The sequence below is a fragment of the Eubalaena glacialis genome, chromosome 3 (assembly GCF_028564815.1).
Source record: "Eubalaena glacialis isolate mEubGla1 chromosome 3, mEubGla1.1.hap2.+ XY, whole genome shotgun sequence".
Taxonomy (NCBI): Eukaryota; Metazoa; Chordata; class Mammalia; order Artiodactyla; family Balaenidae; genus Eubalaena; species Eubalaena glacialis.
This window is the reverse complement of record NC_083718.1, coordinates 145,402,793-145,428,323: the sequence shown is the minus strand read 5'-3', so window position 1 is coordinate 145,428,323 and position 25,531 is coordinate 145,402,793. Positions and strand designations below refer to the sequence as shown.

Sequence of the window (25,531 nt, the reverse complement as noted above, 5' to 3'; positions counted from 1 at the left end):
TCATGTACCAAAATATTCATTGCAGCTCTGTTTACAATAGCCAGGACATGGAAGCAACCTAGGTGTCCATCATCGGATGAATGGATAAAGAAGATGTGGCACATATATACAGTGGAATATTACTCAGCCATAAAAAGAAATGAAATGGAGGTGTTTGTAATGAGGTGGATGGAGTTAGAGTCTGTCATACAGAGTGAAGTAAGTCAGAAAGAGAAAAACAAATACAGTATGCTAACACATATATATGGAATCTAAGGGAAAAAAAAAAAAAAAAAAAAAAAAAAAGGTCATGAAGAACCTAGTGGCAAGATGGGAATAAAGACACAGACCTACTAGAGAATGGACTTGAGGATATGGGGAGGGGGAGGGGTGAGATGTGACAGGGTGAGAGAGTGTCATGGACATATATACACTACCAAATGTAAAATAGATAACTAGTGGGAAGCAGCCGCATAGCACAGGGAGATCAGCTCGGTGCTTTGTGACCACCTAGAGGGGTGGGATAGGGAGGGTGGGAGGGAGGGAGATGCAAGAGGGAAGAGATATGGCAACATATGTGTGTGTGTAGCTGATTCACTTTGTTGTAAAGCAGAGGCTGGCACACCATTGTAAAGCAATTATACTTCAATAAAGATGTTTAAAAAAAAAAAAAAAAAAAAAAAAGAAGACAACTCAATTTAAAACTGAGTAAAATATCTAAAAAGACAGTTAACAAAAGACGATACATGAATGGCCAGTACACACATGAACATATGCTCCACAGCATTAGTCATTAAGAAATATAAATTAAAAATATAAACAGAGTAAAAACATCCGAAATAGGGCAAGGATGAGAAAACAACTATGTGTTACTTATAAGAGACACACACATAAGAACACAGAAAACTTGAAAATAAAAGAATGGAGTAAGATATGACAGGCAAGCACTAACCTAAAGAAAGCTGTCACAACAATACCAATAAAGGAAAAAGAGAACTTCAGGCAAGAAGCATTACTAGAGACAAAGAGGGATTACATATTGATAAAAGGATCAAGCTACCAGTAAACTCTAACAATCCTATATGAGTATGCTAAAAATAGTATTAAAATATAAAAAGCAAACATTAATAGAACTAAAAGGAAAAACAGAAAAATACAGAATCACGAGAGACTAACCTCTCTTGGTAACTAGAAAAATAAAAGCAGAGAAAAAAATTCAGCAAGGATATAGATGATCTGAAACAACAGATTTAACAAACTTGACAAAATTGACATATGTAGAACACTGCACCCACAATGGCGGAATCCACTTTTAAGTGCATACCATTTTAACAAACTTGGTAACATGCTGAGCCATAAAGCAAAACTGAACAAATCTGAAAGAATTCACCATTCAGTATATTCTCCCATCAGACTGTAATTAAGCTAGACATCAAAAACAAAAGGTAAATGTTTAGAAATCAAGGAATGTTCAGAAACTAAGGAACCCAACAAATGTTTAGGAACTAAGGAATATACTTCTAAACAACCCATGGGTCAAAGAAGAAATTACAATGAAAACAAGAATATATTTTAAACTGAAGAAAACAAAAACATATCAACACTTGCAATATGACGAGATATTCCGAAAAGAAAACGGCTAGGCATAAATGTATACATTAGAAAAGAAAATGACAAATCAATGACATAAAATCAATGACATAAGTATCTATCTTAAGAAGTTAGGAAGAACAGCAGATAAAGCTCAACGCACAAGGAAATAAAGATAACAACAGTAACTGAAACAATAGAAAACAAACATAGAATAGAGAAAATAAGCAAAGCCAAAACATCTTTTTGAAAAGATTAATGAACGTAATAAAATCTAGCAAAAAGACAAAGCATATATCACCAATACTAGGAACAAAGGGGACATTTTAAAAATATATCTGTAGAATGCAGGAATCCTTGAGACATTAAAGATATAAGAAGAGTATATCAAAACAACTTTATACCAATAATACTGAAAGTTTAAACAAAACCTAAGTTTCTAGAAAAACAAAACTTATGAAAACTGACACAAAAATATAAAAATCTGAATAGTAGTTCTACATCTATTAAAGAGTAGTTCCACATCTGTTGAATCCATAATTAAAGACCCTTCCACAAAGAAATGTGTAGGCCCATATGGCTTTACCCATGAATTCTCCAAACATTGAAAAAATAAATATCACTATTCTTACACAAACTCTTACAAAGAAGAAGGAACACTACCCAACGCTTTTTATGAGATCAGCATAATGTTGATACCAAAACCTGACAAGACATTACAAGAAAATTCCAAGCCACTACCTCCTATGAACACAGAAACATTCTAAACTAAACATTAGCAGACCAACTCTAGCAATACATTAAAAGGTTAATATAATTGACAAAATTGGTTTATTTCAAAAATAAAAAATTGTCATTTTTTAAACAAAAATAAATTGTAATTTGCCACATTAACAGATTAAAGGAGAAAAACTATATAATCATCAATAAGTGCAGAAAAGCCATTTGAAAAACATAACGTTCATAATTTTTAAAAATCTCTTAGCATATTAGAAATAGACGGGAAACTCTTATCTGACAAAAGTCAGGTTTAAAAAAAGCTTACAATAAACATCAGAATTAATGGTGAAATACTGAATGCTTTTTCACTAAGATCAGGAAGAAACAAAGGTGCCCACCATCAACACTGTGCTGAAGTTTCTGGCCACTGCAATTAGGTAAAAAAAAAAAAAGGAAGTATACAGAATGGAAAGGAAGCAATAAAGCTGTCATTATTCTCAGACAACATAACTATGTATATGTAAAAATCTAAAAGAATCTACACACTATTAGAATTAAGTGAATTTATTTAGCAAGGTTGCTGGATACAAAGTCAATGATAAAAACAAACTGTATTTCTATATATAGGCAAATTTATTTTTTCAATGATATTGTCTATAACAACATCAAAAATGTCAAACACTTAGCAATAAATCTAACAAAAGATGTATAAGTCCTATACACACAAAAAAATTTCAAAACATCACTGAAAGAAATTAAAGAACATCTAAATAAATGGACAAATATACCATCCATGGATTGGAAGACTCAATACTGTTGACACTAGTCAGCTGTCCCCATATTGATCTATATTCGATGCACACAATTCCAATCAAAATCCCAGGCATGTTTTTGTACAGGTATGTGATTTGACAAGCTGATTCTGAAATTTATATGAAAAAGCAAAGGACCAAGAATAGCAAGTCAATATTGCAGAACAACATTGGAGGACAGAAATCAAGATATCAAGATATCAGATATCGAGACTTATAACACAGCTACAATGACAATGTGGTATTGGCTCAAAGATAAATAACAGGCCAATGGAATACAACAGGGAGTCCAGAAACAGACTTACATATAGCCTCCCACATTGATGACAAAGAGACACTGAAGTATAGTGGAGAAAAGATAAACTCTTCAATAAATAGTGCTGAGTCTATTAGATATCCACACGGGAAAAAAATTATCTTGACCTCCTCCTTATATTTAACAAAACAATAAAACTTCTTGGAAATAAAACAGGAACAATTCACTGAAATAAGCAAAGATTTCTTTATCAGAACACAGAATGCACTTACCTAGAGGGAAAATTTCACAGACTGTAGTACATTAAAATTAGGAAATTCCTGATAGAGCCAATCTGTGGCCCATCATTTGGGAACCTCTTAATCTATGCAGTCTGATAATTCACTTAATTCTACTTATGTAACATTCAAAGAACACTGCTTTTGTGAATGAGTAATATCTTGATTTATGAAATTAAATCCATAAAACTCAAAATGAGAAATTCAGATAATAGTAATTTTCAATAGTTAGGACTTTTAATAACTACTGAAAACTCAACAAAGAATCAAATACAATTTGAATTTAATATGTGAAGTGGCATTGTTTTCACTCATTTTTAAAAATGCAGTTTTACTTTTAATGTTAAATCCTACTAATAATATGCAGTTATCACAGGTGATTAAAAACAGCAGACAGGCATGAAGTGCCCTGTTAGGTAGATATGAACACAGCTAACGTAAACCAGAGTAAAGGCCCAGAGCTGCTCTCTGTGGCTAGCAAAAATAAGCCATCTGCTGCCAACAAAAATAATCTGAAAGGTACAGAGTAATAAGCCTGCTCTTCTATCGTTTATTTAAATGGTGAAAATTCAGGTTGCTTAGCCAGGAATATAGCTACAGTAAGATAAACCTTTCTCCAAGTGGGGAAAAACAGCTACACATCATCTTACTTACTCAAAAAGCCTCCTTAGATCAGCAAACTAAGGGAAAGGAGTAAAATAAAGATAGCAATAGCTTCCAGAGGGCATGGACTTAAAAAGGTATTAATGAAAAATTATATATAGTCCAACTTTCATTCTATGCCCATGCCAAACCTCATTAAGATGATACACATTTATCTTTTACTATGTGAAGGACACTGTGTATTCTCAACTACTAAATATTTTACCTTTGCAGCAAGTTGTAGTCCAATTTTGTCAGCTTCAGCCTCCAGTGTTCTACTATATGGTCTATCAAACATAAACTAAGAAGAAATAAGAAAGAAAACTTCCATTAAGGCTATTTCATAACAAAAGGAGCAAAAAATTAGATTTCAAAAATTAATTTCATGAAGTACCTAGGATATAGTTTTTATGCTCTCCATGATTAACATTTAAAGAACACCATGGTATAAAACAAAGTGCAGCCTTTATTTCCTCCATCAGAGATTAATATTTTTAAAACATGGAAAGAATAGGAAAAAACCATGCCTGCAAACTTTTGGAGAGTCCACAGTATCATATAGTGGACTTCTATTTTTCCAATTATAATCTCTACTTACTATGTAGAGGATTCCCTAAGAAAGCTTATTGATGCAGGATTTTTAATATGACCAAGGAACATTGTGATCTTGCAGTTTTAAAAGAAAATTGAAAAACTATAGCTATATAATAGCCAGTGACACTACTAGAGGATTTATTTCAGTTAGAAAATTAACCATATAGCAGAATGTTCTTTCTTTGACATATTATCTTAATTTCCTCTGTTTTCTAAGTATTGATTAGTTAGGAAAATGAACTTTTCTTCCAACTTCAATAAAAGAATACAAATAGATATTATAACTGTAATTTTCCTAATTACTTGTATTTATGTGAATGCTTTCCAGTTAAATACTAATTTTCAGTAAGTACTAAAACTTTGTAGAAGATGGATCAATAGGCAGGATATTTGAGAGAAGAGCTATTAATTGGGGAAGCAATTTTTCAGAGGTAGCTGCATGTCAGTAATGGCTAGAAACAGTAAAATCAATCTAATCCACTGTATATGACCATTAGATATGACTTGCTTCCTTCTCGATCATGTCTGTTTTAGGTTGCTGAACTACATTATATAGTGTCTGCACTTTCCATAAGCAGTCTGCAGGTGTGCCAACGAATCTGCCAGTAGTATAACCAATTAAAAACATTGGCTTTAAAAGGAAAGAAACGTGTTCAAGCCCAAACGCTGATGTGTATTAACTACTAGTTCTGGGCTAATTTTTTAACCCCTCTAAGCCCAATAGCATCATATGTAAAATGGAGCAGTAACAGTACCAAACTCCTAGAGTTGCAGAGAGGATGAAATGAGCAAATAATAATAATAATAATAATAACTCCCATTTGTTGAGTCCTTACTTGGTACCAGGTACTGTGCTAAATGCTTTCAATCAGTGGTTCTCAACTGGATGTGATATTGTCCCTCTGGGACATTTGGAAATGTCTGGAGATATTTTTGATTGTCACAACTGCGGTTGGGGAGAGAGGGGGGAGTGCTACTGGCATCTCGTGGGTAGAGGCCAGATGTGTAGAGGCATCTAGACGTGTAGAAGCCACTGAACATTCTGCAATGCAGAGGACAATTCCCCGCAACAAGGAATTATCTTGTCAATTCTCTGTCAATTCAAAATGTCAATAGTGCCTATATTGAGAAATGCTGCTTTAAATGTATAATTAAACCCGCAATAATGCTTTGAGTTAGCCACTACTATTATCCAAACTTACAGATAAAGAAACTGAAACCTATAATAAGTGCAGTAACCTGCTGAAGTTCTATAAAATTTAGGTCTAATAGAGATTAAATTCAAACACAGATCCATCTGGTCAGAGCCTGTATTCTTAACCCCTGTACAAAATTAATCTATAATGTTTATCCTAGTGCCTACAGTACAGTAAGTACTCAATAAATGTTAGTTACTATAATCATTATTAATAGCTCTCAAAACCCTACCTGGTAGCGCTCTATGAGGGCTGCTACATTGTACCCAGACAGTTAAGTGAGGGCCCCCTACTTCCTCCTTCCTCTCTTCCTTTCTCTGACAAAAAAATGTCAGCAATTCCCCCTCAAGAACTTCACTATCAGCATTCCCCTCTACTCTCCAAACACAATGAGCAAGCTTCTAGAGAAAGAAATATTTCCTTGTCACCAAAATTACTGGGAGGGGGCCTTGATTTAGGGAAAAAGAGTTCAAACAGAAGTAATCCTTACTTCATTTTCAGTTTAATTATTAAAGAATTATACTCAAATAGCAGGATCATCAGGTATTTCAAGGGAGAAACAGCTTCCAGTTATCTTTCTTAAGACTTAATCTCCTGATTCCATTACAGAAAAAGCTATATATTGATAAACGGGGGGAAAACTACATTACCTTCTTTGACTTCCCAGCACATCAATGATAAAAATAAAATTCAAAATATGAGATTCTATAATCTAAGCAATAACCATTCTTTCTTTTTCCATTTAAGAACCTTTATTTCAATATAAATGAAACCAAATGATATGCTAACACTGAATAAAAGACTTAGTTATTCAATTTCTAAAGCAATTTGTCTCAAAGAATTTTATACATTGGATTTAAACAGCACCCAGATGGCACTCTGATGGGTGCTCCACAAATCACTGAATAAACAAATAACAGATTGTTCCTAAATAAACAAACCTCCCAGGACAAGAAGAAATATCTGACGAAAGACATAAAATAAAATAACTAATCATAGTTAAACAAAGCAAATATTAAGATTGCGAGACCCCCTTTCAGTAGTGTACTGTTTTGAACAAGATGGAGGACTCAACAAATTTTATCAGATGACTGTCATTATGCATAAGTACTAAAAACAAAATTAACAAATACCTATTAAGACTGTCCTTTCAGTATTTTCCAGGCAACATTAATTTAACTGGGAGTGAGGAGATGAGGGTAGTCAAGCAGCTTCTGCCAACCCTGCGCCCATAAAAGTTTACAGGTTTTAAGAGTTCTCCAGTAAAATGCAAATATTTGGGGGAAGGGAGAGTCATCCAGTGAGTACACCACTGTTACTAGGAGACAAAAGGGGAACGTCTGAAGGTAAAGCAACAGAAGGAAAGAAAGGGTTGTGACTGGGTTTCTCTCTGTAAGAACAATAACTATGAAAAAAAAAAAAAAATGCTAGCCAAAAGTTGCCAAGCCCTCCTAACCCATCTATCTCCATCATATAAGAGATGTAGTATTTTCTAATTTGAATGCTCATTATTAAGAATATCCCCTAAAAATAAGAAGACGTAAGACACTAAAAATTAGCACCCGTTTTTCATGATAAGATTCATGATAAGGTATGAAAACATTTCTGGTACTTTTTCCTTTACAGTAATATTAAAATGTTCTCACCACAGGCCATTGCAAATTCAACTTATTGCCTCACACTTACCTCCTGCAATTTAGACTGAATCCACTGGCCCAAAAGTGCCAAACTATCTCGAGGACAAATGGCCCAAATCATTGTGAGAAAAATCAGACCTAGGAAATCCAGGAAATGAACCAAGCTAGCCTTTTCTGCCTGAGAAAAATCAAAATAATGAAAATTACACTTAATAAATTCAGGTAATACATGCTTACATTTTCTAGTTCATCGTGTGTAATCACATTAAATAACTACATGTGTTTAACTGAACTTCGCCAAGTAAGACTGCAAATTCTTTTTCTTCCGTGTGCTTTATCCTTTCCCAGTCTGTTTTTCCCATCTCTTGCTTACATAGTTATGCATTCATTTATTCATTTAACTAATATCTACTTGAGCCACTACCACCATTCAGATACAATGACAGGTTCATTAACCTACAGTGTCTTATATTAACAAGCATAATAATCTTGTAAAATAGGTACAGTTGTTCCCTATTTTATAGATAAACTAAGATGAAGAGAGATTAAAAGAGTTGCCCAAATTCACAAAGCAATTAGTAAAAGAACAAGGAATCAAACCCAGGAAGTTATAGTTTCTAATACAGTCGCTAAATCTTTTTAAAAAATGAAATAAATGTGTTTATTATGCTTATACTTTTAGACAGAGACCAAACACTACCTAACATATGAAGCAGTTAAAACAAGGAACAATTCAGGAAAATATTAGAAATTTATTTTTTAAATAAAAGTCTTTTGGGGCTTCCCTGGTGGCGCAGTGGTTGAGAATCTGCCTGCCGATGCAGGGGACACGGGTTCGAGCCCTGGTCTGGGAAGATCCCACATGCCGCGGAGCAGCTAAGCCCGTGAGCCACAACTACTGAGCCTGCGCGTCTGGAGCCTGTGCTCCGCAACAAGAGAGGCCGCGATAATGAGAGGCCCGCGCACCGCGATGAAGAGTGGCCCCCACTTGCCGCAACTAGAGAAAGCCCTCGCACAGAAACGAAGACCCAACACAGCCATAAATAAATAAATAAAGAATCCTGGTCAAAAAAGGTGATGATTAAAAAAAAAAAAAAACTCTTTTGACTTCATGACCTAATATGTGAAGAGTCATGCAAGTTTGCAACTTTATCAGCCTGGTATTTCCCACCAGGAAATTCAGTTATATGGTTTTTTGTATTTACTTATAGCAGTAACCAAAAAATGTTTTACTTAAAATAGTTGTTTGGAGTAGTAATATCTAAATATAAGTTTAATGCACTGGACTGTTCATTGTTCCTCACTAAAGTTGCTGAATAAATGTTATTGTAATGCTGATACTGATAATATAGGAATCATTACTTGAATGTATGAAACATGGCTAACAACTAAAAATAATCACCTAGAATACTTCTTAATATAATCTGCCCTCACAAAGCATTCTTTGCTTCATTGTAAGACTCATGAAAAACAATTATGGAATTATTTTAGCACTAAATGATGAAGTCATTATAGAAGAGAAAATCCTTGTAATTAATTATTAAAGAATATAATTGTTATTGCATAATCTTAGAAAACTAAAAAATTTTTTAAATTTGTATTTGTGAAATAATGAAAACAACATAAAATGGAGACTCCTAAAAGAGAAAACATAGTATTGACAGTGTCTAAGACCTCTAACAAAGAAATATTAATAACTATTTCCTATTTTTAAGACCATTTGCTTTTTATGTCTTGTCTAATTATTGCTCTTGCACTGATAGAGATGACAACATTATGCTGAATAAGGTACTGACCTAGATGCCAGAAAAATTAATGTACTGAAATGAACACCTTTTAAAAACTAAAAATGGCCAAAATTGATTGATTTTGGAGTTATGAAGCCATTTCTAGAAAGACATAACGTATTTCAACTGCTTAGATTTATTCTTGTATGTATCTGTTTAAGGAAAAGATTTTTTTCTATTTTCCTGTAACTCAGAAGAAATAAAGGAGATAATTACTATTTGCGCTCTAGAATAGCACAACTTTGGCCCACCTCATCTTTTTGATACTCTAAGGAAAAGACAGAATTTGAGATGACTTTTAGAGGGATTAATAACATTATCATTTCCACTTGAAGTTAATATTACTTTCATTTCTGATATATTCACAATCCTTCCACTATGTACCTTTGTGTTTTCAATTAAAAAATATACCTCTCTCTAATCATGTGAACAAATGAGCCATGCACAATTTTTAATGAATAAAAATAAAAATATGAGTAAACAAATAGATTATTTTTCTAGATTCATACCAAGTCAAACAGATGTATATTCACAAGGGTATAAATCGACCTGAATTCTATGATCTATGAGAAAAGTGCTGCCAACAGCCGGGTAACTGTAGGAAAAGGAAGCAGTGCCAGACTTGCAAACAGAAAACCTTGATTAAAGTTCCAATTCTGCCAGTTTGTCACATTAGTCATGTTATTTAGGGTCTTTTTAAACATTAGAGACCTCGTATATAATACAGCAGCAGTCCCCAACCTTTTTGGCACCAGGGACCGGTTTCATGAAAAACAATTTTTCCACGGACAGGGTGGGGGGATGGTTCAGGTGGTACTGCGAGCGATGGGGAGTGGCAGATGAAGCTTTGCTCACCCGCCTGCCGCCCACCTCCTGCTGTGCGGCCCAGTACCAGTCGACGGCCCGGGGGTTGAGGACCCCTGTAATATAGGGATATTAAATACCTACCTCATGAGGATAGTATTAAAATTATGAATGAGAAGGTATTAAAAAACTCAGCAAAGTGTAAAATGGCAAGGTATCATTATTATTACTCTGCATTAATTATACATGGCGTGTCATTCTAGACATTTTCAAAGATGCTCTAAGCTATCCTCTGAGAATGAATAAAAAAGTAAGAAAACATTTACCACTTGAATAGTAATATCACTTTCCTACAGTTGATTTTCTGACTAGATTATAAGTATGTTAATAATTATGGAAAGTTTAAAATCTAATTTGAAATAATTACAGGTTGAGAATAATCACTTCTTAGCAAAAAAGACAGGTGATAAAAATAGTATTTAATAGAAACACTAATTATTCAGTATCAAACACTAAAGATGATAATAATTCTCAAAATTACCCAATCGTACTTTCTCAGGTAACAGAGTAAGTCAATTACTAAAAACTAAAATTCCATCATAAAAAATAACTGAAAAGATTCAGTTCTCTAAAAGATTTAACTTGCTAATTTCAAAGGAGTGTTTCAACAACTGAACATTCATTTTAGGTACTTACGGCATGCTCAAGTACTGCATGTGCTATTTCATGGCCCAGAAGGAAGGATAGCTGATGAATATCAGTCACACTATTTAAAAGCCCAGTGAAGATAAACACTTGTCCATTCTGCACCATAATGAAAATAATGTAAGGAATTAGAACAACATAAAAAACAAGGACGCTAAATTTAACAATTAAAAATTAGGCTGGGTAACATTTACTTACTGGAAGCACAAAGGCATTTATATCTGGGGAATCAACCACGTGAATTATCCAATTGATCTCAGAGATCCCTGGAATATCTTTATTGCATTCAATTAAATGATGAACCACTTCTTTAACAGCCACATATCGGGCGTCTTTCTCAGTTAGCATATCATTTTTAAATTCTTCCATCCACTGAAAGATTAAAAAGAAAAGTAGTCTCTAAGAGAGTGTTAGCTCTACAAAATGTTTATATTGCTTTAAGGAGTGTTATATGGCACTTATTGTTGAACACTTTAATTTTTAATTATGTAAAAATATGCACATACTAAATACTCAAAAAATTTCAAATTTGAATTATTTATGCAAAGGCAATCTGGTTTCTCACAAAGAGAATAAATTCTAATAACTAAGATTTTTCATATAAATTGGTTGAAATAAAAATTTCACTCATCTCTTCTATTAGCCTATAAACAAATAAAATGCTTAAATATTATTTCTAATTTCCTAAATATTTTAGAAAACAAAACATTGCCTAGAGAACAGAAAGATTTCATATAAGAAAGTAAAATACAAAAGAAAATTACTTTCATAACATACTGAATAGAAAATCACCCTATACTTAATAAGAAAGTTAAACTTCCACCAAAAAAAGGACACTTCATTAACTTTAAAGTGTTTTAGCCAGACAGATTGAAATTACTAAAATTTTAGAACTAATGGGCAAATCATTTTCTCTATATTATGCTAATTAAGACTAACCACCATATGAAGACACTTTCTGAAGCTATATTCATGAGACTCTTTCAAGTGTACTTCGAAAAGTGAGGATGTTCTGAAAATATTAAATTGCCATAAAATGTATAATTTCTTTCATATATGAATCAAGAAGTCCATAACCTTCCTCCTTGAGATGCATTAAAAAGATGATTTTATAGAATATGAATTTAAAAGTCTTTATATAGCGGGACTTCCCTGGTGGCGCAGTGGTTAAGAATCCGCCTGCCAATGCAGGGGACACGAGTTCGAGCCCTGGTCCGGGAAGATCCCACATGCCACGGAGCCACTAAGCCCGTGTGCCACAACTACTGAGCCCACGTGCCACAACTACTGAAGCCCGCGCGCCTAGAGCCCATGTTCCGCAACAAGAGAAGCCACTGCAATGAGAAGCCCGCACACCGCAATGAAGAGCAGCCCCCGCTCACCGCAACTAGAGAAAGCCCGCGTGCAGCAACGAAGACACAACGCAGCCAAAAATAAATAAATAAATAAATTTATTAAAGAAAAAAAAAGTCTTTATATAGCATTTTTTAAAAGCACACGTCACCAATGTAAACTGTCTGAAACAAAGAAAACCAGTGAAGTAGATACAACAAAAAAAATTGTATGTAATTATAGTACTTTATAATAATCCCATAAGAGCATGTGTTTGAATTTTCATAACAAGCAGGTATTACATTTGTAGGCTAAAAAATAAGAAAAAACATATATGTACATGTATATAATTTTTTAAAGCTTCTTAGTGATATAAATGGTAGAAGATAACACTAATTTAACACTAGGCCTTTCTCAATCTTAACAGAACACTTTCCTCAAACTTGCTTCTAACTAGACTATTCTAAGAAACATCTCAAATCTCTGTATAAACTGTATAGAAGAGATTGGTCTTATCTTTATTAAGAACAATCTTTTTAGTGAAAAACCATTATTTCCTTTTTTATGGTAACTTTCCATTAACAAACTCAGAAGCTCAATTGAAATAAAAATATATAGAAATCTAACCATGACAAAGCTGTCAAGTGAGGTTATAAATTCAACAAATATTAATTAAGCATATACAGGCACACCTCAGAGACATTGTGGGTTCAATTCCAGTTCTCGATATCTTTATTGAGATATTCACCACAAAGTGAATATCTTAATAAAGCAAGTCACGTGAATTTTTGGTTTCCCAGTGCATATTGTGTGCAACAGCATTATGTCTAAAAAAAACAATGTACATACCTTAAAGAACACTTTATAGCTAAAAAATGCTAACCATCATCTAAGCCTTGAGCAAGTCATAATCTTTTTTGCCTAACAAATATAATAGTAATGAAAAGGCTTGAAATATTGCAAGAATTACCGAAAAGTGACACAGAGATATGAAGTAAGCAAATGCTGTTGGAAAAATGGCACCGATAGACTTGCTTGACACAGGGTTGCCACAAACCTCCAATTTTTAAAAATGCAACATCTGCAAAGTGTAATAAAGCGAAGAACAATAAGATGAGGTTTGTCTATCCTGTTTATGTGCCAAGCATGAGAGATAGAAAGATGATCCGTCCTCAAGGAACTCACTAGTGGTATAAAATGTTTAACTACTTGAGTGACTATACTTTCCAAGGAGGTAAGACTTCTGAATTCTAACTTTATTTTGCATTCAAAAAATATAATAAATAGCCAAAATTGATGTGCGGGGGGGGGGGAATACCTTACTCTACTTTATTTTCAAGGTACAAAAATTCAAATTACAGATCTATTTATTCAAAAAATATATACTAAGCACTACTTTGTACACTGTGCCAGTACTTAAGATGAAATGATAAACAGAATAGACAGGGTCTCTGACCCCCTGGAGCTAGTCTAGAAAGGGAGACAGATCAACAAATAAATAATTATGCAAATAATTATGGTGTTACCCTCATGATAAGTGTTTTAAAAGAAAAGGACAGTATGCAAAGAGAAAAGTAGGAGACCTAGCCCCAATATAGCCAAGCACAGAGCATAGCTACAAACGACTAATTCATAACGCAGTCTGTATGAAGGATACCCCCTAGAGCCTAACATAGCCACCCTGCCTAACCCAGTCAGGATAATCAAGGAAGGCTTTCCTGAGAAAGTGACATTTAAGGTGACATGTGATGTGCAGGAGTTAGCTGGGTGATCCAGAGGAAAGGCAATGTAGGCAGTAGGAATACTAAGCATGAAAGGTCTGAGACCTTTTGGAAAAAATGCTAATTTGCTATCAGAGATTAAAATTAAAAACTAGTGCATCTTTCATATTTAAGAAACTTTCCTCCTTTGAGTATTATATCAAGCAATGTAGTTAAAAACAATTCTTTCTACTTACTGCTTCATATTCCAGTTCTGATAAAAGTCTGAAATGTTCTTTCCCCAGTAATAGAAGCTTGCTCCTTCCTGTGACTGGACTCACTTCCAGGTGTGTAAAATAAAATACTACAAAAAGCAATCCAAAACTACTCAAACCAAGGAATAACTTCCATTTATTCTTCCTTACACTTTCTTTAAATAGTTCCTTTTTGTTAGGAGGAAGTGCCTGCCACCATTTCCTTATGCCCCTAGAGCAAAAAGAAAAATTCAAAGTTCTGATAATAGAATCAGTACATATCACCAAAACTTAATGCTTATGCTAAAATTCTGTCATCAAATACTCAAATTTTTATATTTTTCTGTATAGATGGTTTTTTCAGTTTTTAAAAATTCTTAGCTAAATGATGAAAAAGTAATCAATTATATGGAGCTATAGTTAAAAATTCTAATGCTCATTTGAATTTTCTTCAGTTATTTTAAAGGTAAACGCTAAATGAGAAGCTGTTTTACTATAACTACCATTAACATTTATTGACTGTTTAGCACATTCAAGGTACTCTTCTAATGCTATACGTATATCATCTCATTTAATCTTCATAATAATCCTGTTACAGAAGAGAAGATTGAGGCTTAGAGAAGTTAAACAATTTATACAAGGTTGTAGAGTTAATAAGAGGAAAATGAGGCAAGGAAGGCAATATAATAGGGATGAACTGCCCAAATAAACATCTGAAGGCGTTACGGTACAACAAATCTATACCTTTAACCACCACTGCCCCCACTGCTCGTCAGACATCTGACACAATCTGCCAGTATTCCAGTAAGGTACAAGGGAAACTATCTCAGCACTGATTATAGAAACAAATATTGCTCAGTAGCAGAAACTCCACTAACCCCTCAAGAACATGACAAAGGAGAGGTAATAAAAACAGCATAAGCACTGTAAATACGGAAATGAGAGATTTTATAGATAACATCTGGGGAGGTCCAATTCTACCAGGCAACAATATACTCTCTGCTGCTTGTTAGGGTTCATGGACATTTTGACAACCAGTAATGTTTTCAGCACTGGAACAGAACTTCTTCCCTATGAGTTCATCTGTGAAATTACAACAAGAATTTAAAATATATACATCATTCTCTTGACAAAATTTATTTTATAAAATAACTTCTTTGAGTTATCTTAATCTTGTTAAGTGACACACCTAAAATGCCTTTAAAGTGTTTCAACCTAAAAAGATTCAGATCAAACCATGAAGTATACTTATTTCCAATTTAAAAGTTTATGACATTATTATTTAAAATGTATGAAAACATATCCTAAAATAAAATTTTAGGTGATTTACTATAGTAATATCAACAAAAGGTTAAAAATAAATAAATAATTTAAAAGGATGAAAAAGTGTTATTGGCCCAAGAACTTGGGCTGAGTTGTGACAAAGATTCTCTCCTCCCCCAAACTCTACTCAGACTCCCCTGAACTCTTTTTCAAATAGGCCTTGTCTTTTGGACTGCTGTGTTCATCTCTGCATTGTCCAATTTTAGCAAGAATCCTGCTAGGTCAGTTAAGTCAGAATCCCTCATCCTCCATATCTGATCACAATACCCAATCTGTCCTTATCATTCATCATCCCCCAGGTGATATCTGATCACCCTCACCTGCCTTCAGCAATAACTCTAGTAGGTCAGTTTGGGTGGAATCCCCCCTTGCTCCTGATGTTTCCTCTCTGTAGTTTTCCATCTACCAACCCCCGCCCTGCCCACATAGCCCATGGTGTATTCAGAGCTGACTCTGGTTCTATACTGAGGTCTCTTTTCTCCTACTGCAGAAGTTCTGAATAAAATCTGTTTTTACTTCTTTAACTACTGTCTAGCTCTGGCTTTCTTTGATAGTCGTTACTTAAATTGAGAGCTAAATTAGCTGTATATTTTCTGAGTGCCAAAGCCTAGTCATAAAGAACACAATAAATTACAGAGTACAGGTCCTTGATTTTTGATAAAAAGAAAACTGGGTTGGTTAGCATGGAAGTAAGAAGGCTAGAAGGCATTTCACAGTTATCAAACATAAGAAAAGTTTATAAGGAGACAACGCTTAACTTTACCTTTCTTCAATCTTCATGGAGCACATAAGAGAAAACAGAATTATGAGGGGGAGTTATAAATTAAATATGAAGTATTACTTAGCTGTATAAACATTAAGTATTATAAAGGATCACAAAGAGAAAATAAAGATTTGTCGGAAACAGAATAGAAAAATAAATAAATAAATAATAAATACTAATTAAGAGTTAACGTGGCTAGGAATGAACCCTTTCTTAAGTAAGCAAAATTCTTCAGTTTCATGATCCATTGTCTCAAATTCCATGAACTAAAAAGGAATGCTTGTAAGTACAGTTCTTATACGTGAGTTATAACAAACATTTCTGATTCTTGTAATCATAAATATAAGACCTTTTAAATAGTGTCTATATAAAATATACAAGAATAATTTTTAAAGATCACATTTCTGTACTATAATATGCAATAAATGATTTTAAGATTATTAAGGCATACATAAAAAAACTGAGTAGAACCAACTGTTTAGAAACTGAATTCTGAGCTAATTATGGGAGGGAAATCTATCAAGTTTTCTTTAAAAGTGAGTTTTACAGGTACTTTTTAAGAGTTTATATTTTTAAAGAGCATTTTACCTGCCCACAATGATAGCCAGTAGCTTCTGCACTGGTTTAAGAATCATCAACAAGAGAGGAACCGGAGCAGCTTGAAACCGTGGAGAAGTATGGAAACTCCTGATGTCTCTTGTGGGTAAACAGTTTAGAGGATGCACCACTGAAAGAGCAGGAACTACTAGAATGTCTTTCATCAGTAGCTGTCTTGAAAAAGAGTTATTCCATGCAGTACATTTTTGGGTAATCATCCAAATTTCCTTACTTCTGGTGCTCAAGAGGCAGCCTGTTCTTTTGTTATTAAAAGTCCTATAGAAATGAAAGTTTTCAGGCAGAAATGTCCATCTATCACCCTGATTTACTCCCAGGCCCAGAGACTTATTTACTATATTGTTAATTTTCACTTGATGACAGTCCAGTGAGGTTACAGCTTGTGTGTTACATTTTCTCCAGCTGGTCAGTAAATTAAATCGGAAGAAAACACAGTTTCTAGCAGCAAACTGCAGTCCACAGATGAAGCTCATCTTTGTTTTGCTTGATTATCTGGAACACAAAATATAAACTATAAATATCTAAGCAAAATACTTATTACCAAACTGGGAATATAACACTTATGAAAAAGGTGTTCTTCCTTTAACACATCTCCGACTAAATTACCTTGGGTTTCTACTCACTGCCCCCTGCACCAACTCCTCTTAACAATAAAAACCAAAGAGGTTTTACTAACTTTTAACTCAACAACATGTACTTTCAAAATCTGGATTTTTTTCTTCTTTTCATTTTTTAATTTTAGTTGGGGGAGTCTATTTTTATTTTAACAGCTAAATTATTTGGGGAATAAGCAATGGATTAAATAAAAACAGCACTAAGTTTCAGCAATTGGCAGTAATGGGGGGAAAGAGTATTTAATGGAATAGTAAAGTCTAACATAAAAGGCATTTTTAAAAATACAGATTTGTGGGACTTCCCTGGTGGTCCAGTGGTAAAGAATCCGCCTTACAATGCAGGGGAAGCAGGTTCGATCCCTGCTCCAGGAACTAAGATCCCACATGCCGCGGGGTAACTAAGCCCGCACGACACAACTACTGAGCCCGTGTGTCTCAACTAGAGCCCACTGTGCCACAATTACAGAGCCCACGTGCCCTGGTGCCCGAGCACTACAACCTGAGAGAGAAAACCCGCACGTCACAACTAGAGAGAAGCGCGCACACCACAACAAAAGATCCTGCACACCTCAACAAAGACCCTGTGTGCCGCAACTAAGACCTGACGCGGCCAAAAAAATAAATAAAATAAATAAATATTTTTTTAAAAACCTAAAAAAAAAAAAAAAAGCAAAAATAAATAAATAAAAATAAAATACAAATTTGTTCCTTTCAAATATAATACTGGCACTTCTGATTCAGGTCAATACAGAGTAAAAGGGACTTATCCTGTCACTGAAAATAACCAAAAAAACAGACAGAATATGAAGACCTAAACAGACATTTTTCCAAAGAAGACACACAGATGGCCAACAGGCAATGAAAAGATGCTCGACATCGCTAATTATTACAGAAATGCAAATCAAAACCACAATGAAGTATCACCTCACACTGGTCAGAATGGCCATCGCCAAAAAGTCTAGAAATAATAAATGCTGGAGAGGGTGTGGAGAAAAGGGAACCCTCCTACACTGTTGGTGGGAATGTAAATTGATACAGCCACTATGGGAAACAGTATGGAGCTTCCTTAAACTAACAGAGCTACCATATGATCCAGCAATCCCACTCCTTGGTACATATTCATAAAAGACGAAAACCCTAATTCAAAAAGCTACGTGCACCCCAATGTTCATAGCAGCACTATTTGCAACAGCCAAGCCATGGAAACAATCCAAGTGCCCATCAATACAATGGAATATTACTCAGCCATAAAACAGAATGAAATACTGCCATTTGCAGCAAGATGGATGGACCTAGAGAATATTATACTTAGTGAAATAAGTCAAATATTATATATCATGTATATTTAGAATCCAAAAAAATAATACAAATGAGTCTATATACAAAACAGAAACAAATTCACAGACATAGGAAACAAACTTATGGTTGTTGGGGAAAGGGAGGGGGGAGGGATAAATTAGGAGTATGGGATTAACAGTTACAAACTGCCATACATAAAACAGATAAGCAACAAGGACTTTCTGTATAGCGCAAGGAATTATATTCAACATCTTGTGATAACCTATAATGGAAAATAATCTGAAATATATATACACACACACACACAACTGAATCACTTTGCTGTACACCTAAAACTAACACAATATTGTAAATCAACTATACTTCAATTAAAAAAAAAAAAGACACAATAAGTAAAACAATGGTTTCAACATACTGAACATCAGGCAACGAAGAACAGTCATCCCTGAGAAATGGGAAACAAATAAGGCGAGCCCTACAACTGCCCAAGCCTTCTGCCTGGAGAGAGTTTCTAGGCCACTATGCAAAGAGGGGAAACCTAGCGCAACCCAATGGTCCTCCTAAATTAAAGAGATGAAGCTGGGAATTCAAGGATATTAAACTAGTTATACATATTGCTTATGTTTAAGAAGTTAAAGGAAAGTTTGGGCATGTTATGTAGAGACATGGAATATATTTTTTCAAAAGATCGACATTGAATTTCTAGATTTGAAAACTATAATGTCTTAGATAAAAATTATACTGGATGAGACTAACACCAAATGAGACATTGTATAAATAAAGACTTACAAATTGACGTATCAATAAAAAACTATCCAAAATGAAATGCAGAGAGAAAATAGACTTTAAGAAATGCATACAGCATCACTGAGGTGTGGGATAACTCAAGTGACCTGATAGATGTGTAAATGGAGTCCCTGAAAAGTGGGGAGGGATAGTAGACAGAAAAAAAAAAACTTGAAAAAATAATGGCCAAAATTGTCCAAATTTGATGAAAACTGTAAACCCACAAATCCAAGAAGTTTAACAAACCACACACACAGGAAACACAAAAGAAACTACTCTAAGGTATATCAAATTTCTTAAAACCAATGAAAGAGAAAACCTTAAATTTGATACCTTGGATTAAATGGATACATTCCTTGAAAAACACAAACTACCAGAGCTCACTCAAGAAGAAATAAACAACCTGAAGAGCCCTATACCCAATTTTTAAATTGAATTTATAGTTAAAAACCTTCCCATGAAGAAAGCTCCAGAACCAAAAGGCTTCTACCAAACATTTAAAGAAGAAATAATAATAATTCTATATAAACTCTTCCAGGAAATTAAAAAGGAATAATTTGCAACTCCTTCCATAAGACCAGCACTACCCTGATACCAAAGACTGGAAAAAAAATTACAAGAAGACTACAGAATAATATCCCTCATGAACACAGATACAAACATTCTTAATAATATTTCAGGAAATCTAATTCAAAAATATATTAAAAAGACAATACCTCATGACCAAGTAAGGTTTGTCTCAGGAATGCAAGGTTGAATAAAAATTCAAAAATCAATCAATGTAATTCACCCTAACTGAAGAAAGAAACACTACATGATCATCTCAAAAGACACAGAAAAAGCAATGGATAAAATCCAACAACCAACACTGATAAAAACTCTCAGTAACTAGGACATCTACAGGAACCTATAAGCAACAGTATGTTTACTGGTGAAAGATTTCCTCCTCAGATCAGGAGCAAGGCAAATATGTCTGCTCCCACCACTTCTATTCAACATTATACTGGAGATGCTAGCCAGTGCAACAGAATTAAATAAATAGATACATAACTAACTAAATAAATGGCATCCAGATAATAAAGAAGTAAAATGATCTTTATTCCTAGATAACATGACTGTCTATCCAGGAAATCCAAAGAAATCTACAAAAAAAACTATTAGAATGAGTTTAAGGTGGCAGAATACAAGAGCAATACACAAAAACACTAGCAAGTGAGAGAAGCCAGACTCATACACAGGAAGAAAAATACACAGGAAAGAACACTACTCTCTCTCCAAAAATCATGTTCTATGATTTCAGCTATATAATATAAACTGTAGAAAATGCAGACTAATTTATACTTATAGAGAAATCAGAGGATGGAAAGGTAAAGAGGGGCAAGAGGAGGGATTACAAAGTTTGGGGGGGCAACTAAAATGTTCACTATTGTGATTGTGTTGTTGGTTTCATAGGTATACACATAAGTCAAAACATGCACAGTTTAAATATGTCCAATTTATTGTATATCAACTATACATTAAGCTATTTTTTTTAAAAGGTACTAAAAAGAGACAACCAAATGCAATGTGTGAACTCTGATTAGATCCTAATTTGAAAGAAAAAAAAATTTGTTTTAGAAGACAACTGGAACTATTGGGGTAATTTGAATATGAATTTGCTTTTAGGTTATTTTAGATAAGAGTTGCTTATTTCCTTAGGTGATAAAGATGTGGTTATGTAGGTGAATATCTTATACCTGAAATGCTTGCTGAACTCTCTTTTCATGATGAATAAAACTTTCAAATTTTATAATAAAAATACATTCATGGGCTTCCCTGGTGGTGCAGTGGTTGAGAATCCGCCTGCCAAGGCAGGGGACACGGGTTGGAGCCCTGGTCTGGGAAGATCCCACATGCCGCAGAGCAACTGGGCCCGTGAGCCACAACTACTGAGCATGCGCGTCTGGAGCCTGTACTCCGCAACAGGAAAGGCCGCGATAGTGAGAGGCCCGCGCACCGCGATAAAGAGTGGCCTCCGCTTGCCGAAACTAGAGAAAGCCCTCACACAGAAACGAATACCCAACACAGCCAAAAATAAATAAATAAATTAATTAATTAAAAAAAAAACATTCAGACATACACACAGAACATAAAGGCGATACAGAAAAACCCTAACAATCTTTGTATCTAAGTGGTGGTTATATATGTGCTCATTAAATTTTTTTTCAGTTTTTTTTAGTGTTTCAAATCTTCATAATAAAAGTTGCAGGGAAAAATACATAAATCTAACTCTGTCTAGGCTAATACAATATTATCTGGAAAGATGCTTCAGAACATCAATTTTCATAAATAGTATTATCTATATATCAAATTATTTGAAAATTACTCAAATTTTTTACATAGGAATGCTTAAAACACACTAGTATATACAAATATAAATAAATCTAAAGGAATACACACCAAACCATTCACAGTGGTTATCTGGGGTGGCAGGATGATTGTAAGGGATTCAGTATTTCCATCTTATATATTTCCGTGCTGTTTAAACTTTTACAGGATGTGTTATTACTTTTGTAAGCCCCAAATCAATAAAGGCAACTATATTTGTAATTACCATTGGTTTCCATGGGCTTCAATAAACTCCTGCATATTGCAGACCAAGCCCCTCATAATACCACCTCCCACTGTTTCTCCAGGCACCTTCCCTACCCCTCCTTCACCCATTCTGAAGCTCCAGACCCAGATTTACTTACACCTCTCAGAAAAGCTCTCATCTCTGTCTGTGCACATCTATTTACACTGCTTAGCTCTGTTCACATGTCAAGCAAACTCCTGCTCATAGCTCACAACTAACATGAAATTTATTCTACTGACACAGAAGTTAGCAAAAGCCCCAAACACTATGTGTAGTACATATATAAGCAAAAACGTTATCATTTATATCACCAACAAGTGTCACTTGAAACAGAAATAGTGCCTGATATTTTGTAATCCCTGCTTTATCCTTAAGAAAGGGTAAAGAATGGGAGAAGAAAACTATTTATACATTTTCAAAGGTCCAATCACTAGATTACACAGAGCAGAAGAAAGAATCAGGGCTGACACATCCTCTTCAAAGAACTGTAGGAGGTCAACAAACATAGCTGGCAGACTTCCAGGATTACTAAATTAATGATGTGAGAAAATTAAACAATTTGGATTGTTAGCCTCTACGAACATTTCAGATCCTTAATTCTTTAAGTGCCATCTCAGAATGAGCAAGTACAGCGCTCACTGGCACTCACGGCTGAAGCCGGGAAGACAGTTTTAACAACTCTTCTCAAAGTGACTATTTCTTCCCTAGTTTCTATGGAAACAGCTGTCAGATTGGCAAAAATAGAACATGTACTTTAAATAATCATTCAAGCAAAGTACACACATGATGGAAGGCTTAAAAAAATAATAATAAATTGGAAGGCAACAGAGTCGGTTCTTAAGCTTCCAAATGCCAGACTGCACCCCTTCACCACAGCTGAGAATGATGGATATGGACCCAAATCCTTTTAGTGAGGGTTACATGGCATTGGTCAGAGTCACTATAGTTGTTCAATCCCTGAATTCCCAATGAAGTATTTTCATCTCCCTGGACTAAAATTTCTCATTGAGGACTGCATGGCACAACACAATTGTTGTTCCACTTTACGCAGGCAAGTGACATTATTTAAGGAGCACAAAAAGTGAATTTGTAGACGAGTTCATGAAGAAATTATTTAAATACCCTACAACTCTTGAGACAGGGAATTTCCTATTTTTCACTGCGGGGTTTGGGTAGGAAAACTTTTATTTTCTCTGCTTTAAGAGCGAACAGGTAAAAGAGATGGTTTGAGTCTCAAGATGCCAAAAGCGGCTGGAAGCGGTTTTCTACGGGTGAAGGTGTCACTGTGACGCACACGATACTGCGGTAAAAAGAACCACAACTTTTAAAAAAGGGCCGCTAATGAGAAGGCTGGGAGGAGAGGGAGCTTATCTTCCCGGAAAATGCAGCCACCTGCCTATTTGCAACTCCCGCGCTGCCAGGGTAGCACCTGGGGTCCCCGCAGTTCACACCAGGACGGGATCAGGCGGGAAAAGGAGACTTTACTGCCACGTCCTCCTTTCCCACTCTCCCTCTCCCCCGACTCCACACGCCGCCCCCGCGCTTCACTCCAGCCCGGCTCCCCGTCGTCCCTCCTCCACCCCAGGCCTGGCCACCCCAACCCAGCCGGGTCCCCAAGGGTCCCCGCTCCTCACCCCAGCGCCCCTCCAAGCTCCCCCCACCCCAACTCCCGTACTCTGCCCCCTCCCCTGGGCCAGGCCCACTCTTAACAGCCGTGCAAAGGCGACCCCCACCAGGACAGACCCTAGCAGTGTCGAAAACGAAGATTCCTCTGACCCGACCTATGCGCAAGCGTACGCCCCGCCAAAGGAGCCCGGCCTCTTCACTTCCTGCCCTCGGCTTGGACATGGACGCCTTTGGCTCCGCCCACACCGGGCAGTCAATACACCCGCCCAGAGTCTTCCTCCCAGAGGGCCCCGATCCCATGTGAACTGTGGCGCTCTAGCGCCCCCGCGTGGCCGGAGGAGGGACGTGGCTGCAGGCAGAGCTGTTCGCCTGGGAACATCTTCACTTGCTCAAGTCTTGGAACCTGACTTGGGTTCCTCTAATGAGTGATCCAGGCAAGGCTGTGCCCGCTGTAGATTCTAAGGCAGTGCTGACCAAAAGGAAGGAGTTTCGAGGGCTGCCAAAAGGCTAAGGTTTCTTGGTTCAGAAGTCGCACTGATAGAAGTAGTATTTGGACTGTGAAAACTCTGTTTTCACATGGCACATTCTAAGGAAGATGAAGAATAACCTGAAGCATCTGGAAGATAGCTGAAAATAGCTGGCTACAAAGTGATGTGTATAGTACACTTCATTCATTCCACCAAAAAATATTTATTGGGCACCAAGTGCCTTCTAAGTGCCAGGGAAACAGAGAACAAGACAGACCCTACTTTCATGGAGCTTATATCACAGTGAAGAACGAGACAACAAGCAAGTAAACAAGTAAATAAATAAGATATCAGATAGTGACATGATCCCATAATTTCAAAGTCAGTTTGTTATATTTATATTCTATGCACAATGAAGAACATCCTAAAGGATATAAACACTATTTTTAGGTATCACTTTTAGAGCGTTTTAAAGTAATTTTTTCTTTTATCTTGCTTGTCTATATTTTGTAATTTGCCTTTTGCTTTAAAGGAACTATGTTGGCATATCTCTGACCACTGGTTCCGTAAAAACTGAAGGGGCAGTTCCCTGAATCTTCATGGGCTTATCTCCCACCCTCTGAAGTGCATGTTTCTTACCAAGGTTTCCAATATACTAGCCACCTCTTGCTCATCCTGCCTGATTAGCATGGTGTCATCAATGAAACAGGTGTGACATTCTGTGGGTTGACCAAGTGGTCCAGATCCTGCACTATGATGGATCACAGAGCTGACACAACAGCTGTGATCAGGGCTATTACATGATTAGGTCTGCAGTAGTTTGTAAGCCATCCTCCTGGTTTCTGAAGGGGCCAGACAGGCAAACTAAATGGAAATATGACAGGGACGACCATCCTTTGGGTTGTTCATGTGGCATTAACTCCACCATCACCCCCGCTTCCCCTTGGATGAAATACAGGTTTTGATTTACTATCTCGACTTGATAGGGAGGGGACAGTTTCAGAGGCTTTCACTTGGTCTTCCCCACATGAGAACTCAAGGCCAAGGACCTAATGTGGGGCTTGCTTCAGCTTCCCAATATATATACTCCCAGTTATGCACTGAGAGTCTGGGGAAATGACCACTGGGTGGGTCTATG

The 25,531-nt window shown here is 35.6% G+C and overlaps 1 protein-coding gene across 3 annotated transcripts in view; it reads right to left on the bottom strand.

Moving 5' to 3' along the window:
• The window catches only part of OMA1 (OMA1 zinc metallopeptidase), an 80,427-nt gene extending 56,259 nt beyond the window's left edge, over positions 1 to 24,168 (bottom strand). Inside the window, exons 1-8 of one of the 3 annotated variants that reach the window (XM_061186526.1) lie at positions 24,044 to 24,132; positions 16,961 to 17,479; positions 14,290 to 14,518; positions 11,199 to 11,372; positions 10,992 to 11,099; positions 7,754 to 7,882; positions 4,504 to 4,578; positions 3,145 to 3,211 (exon numbers count right to left, since the gene is read on the bottom strand). In XM_061186526.1, coding sequence (XP_061042509.1) covers positions 3,161 to 3,211; positions 4,504 to 4,578; positions 7,754 to 7,882; positions 10,992 to 11,099; positions 11,199 to 11,372; positions 14,290 to 14,518; positions 16,961 to 17,460 — 1,266 coding nt within the window. In that variant the 5' untranslated portion in view covers positions 17,461 to 17,479; positions 24,044 to 24,132 and the 3' untranslated portion in view covers positions 3,145 to 3,160. Of the gene's footprint in view, positions 1 to 3,144; positions 3,212 to 4,503; positions 4,579 to 7,753; positions 7,883 to 10,991; positions 11,100 to 11,198; positions 11,373 to 14,289; positions 14,519 to 16,960; positions 17,480 to 24,043 lie in introns of those variants that run through there. The other 2 variants (XM_061186524.1, XM_061186523.1) reach the window with 2 other exon arrangements.
• Positions 24,169 to 25,531: the final 1,363 nt, after the last annotated feature.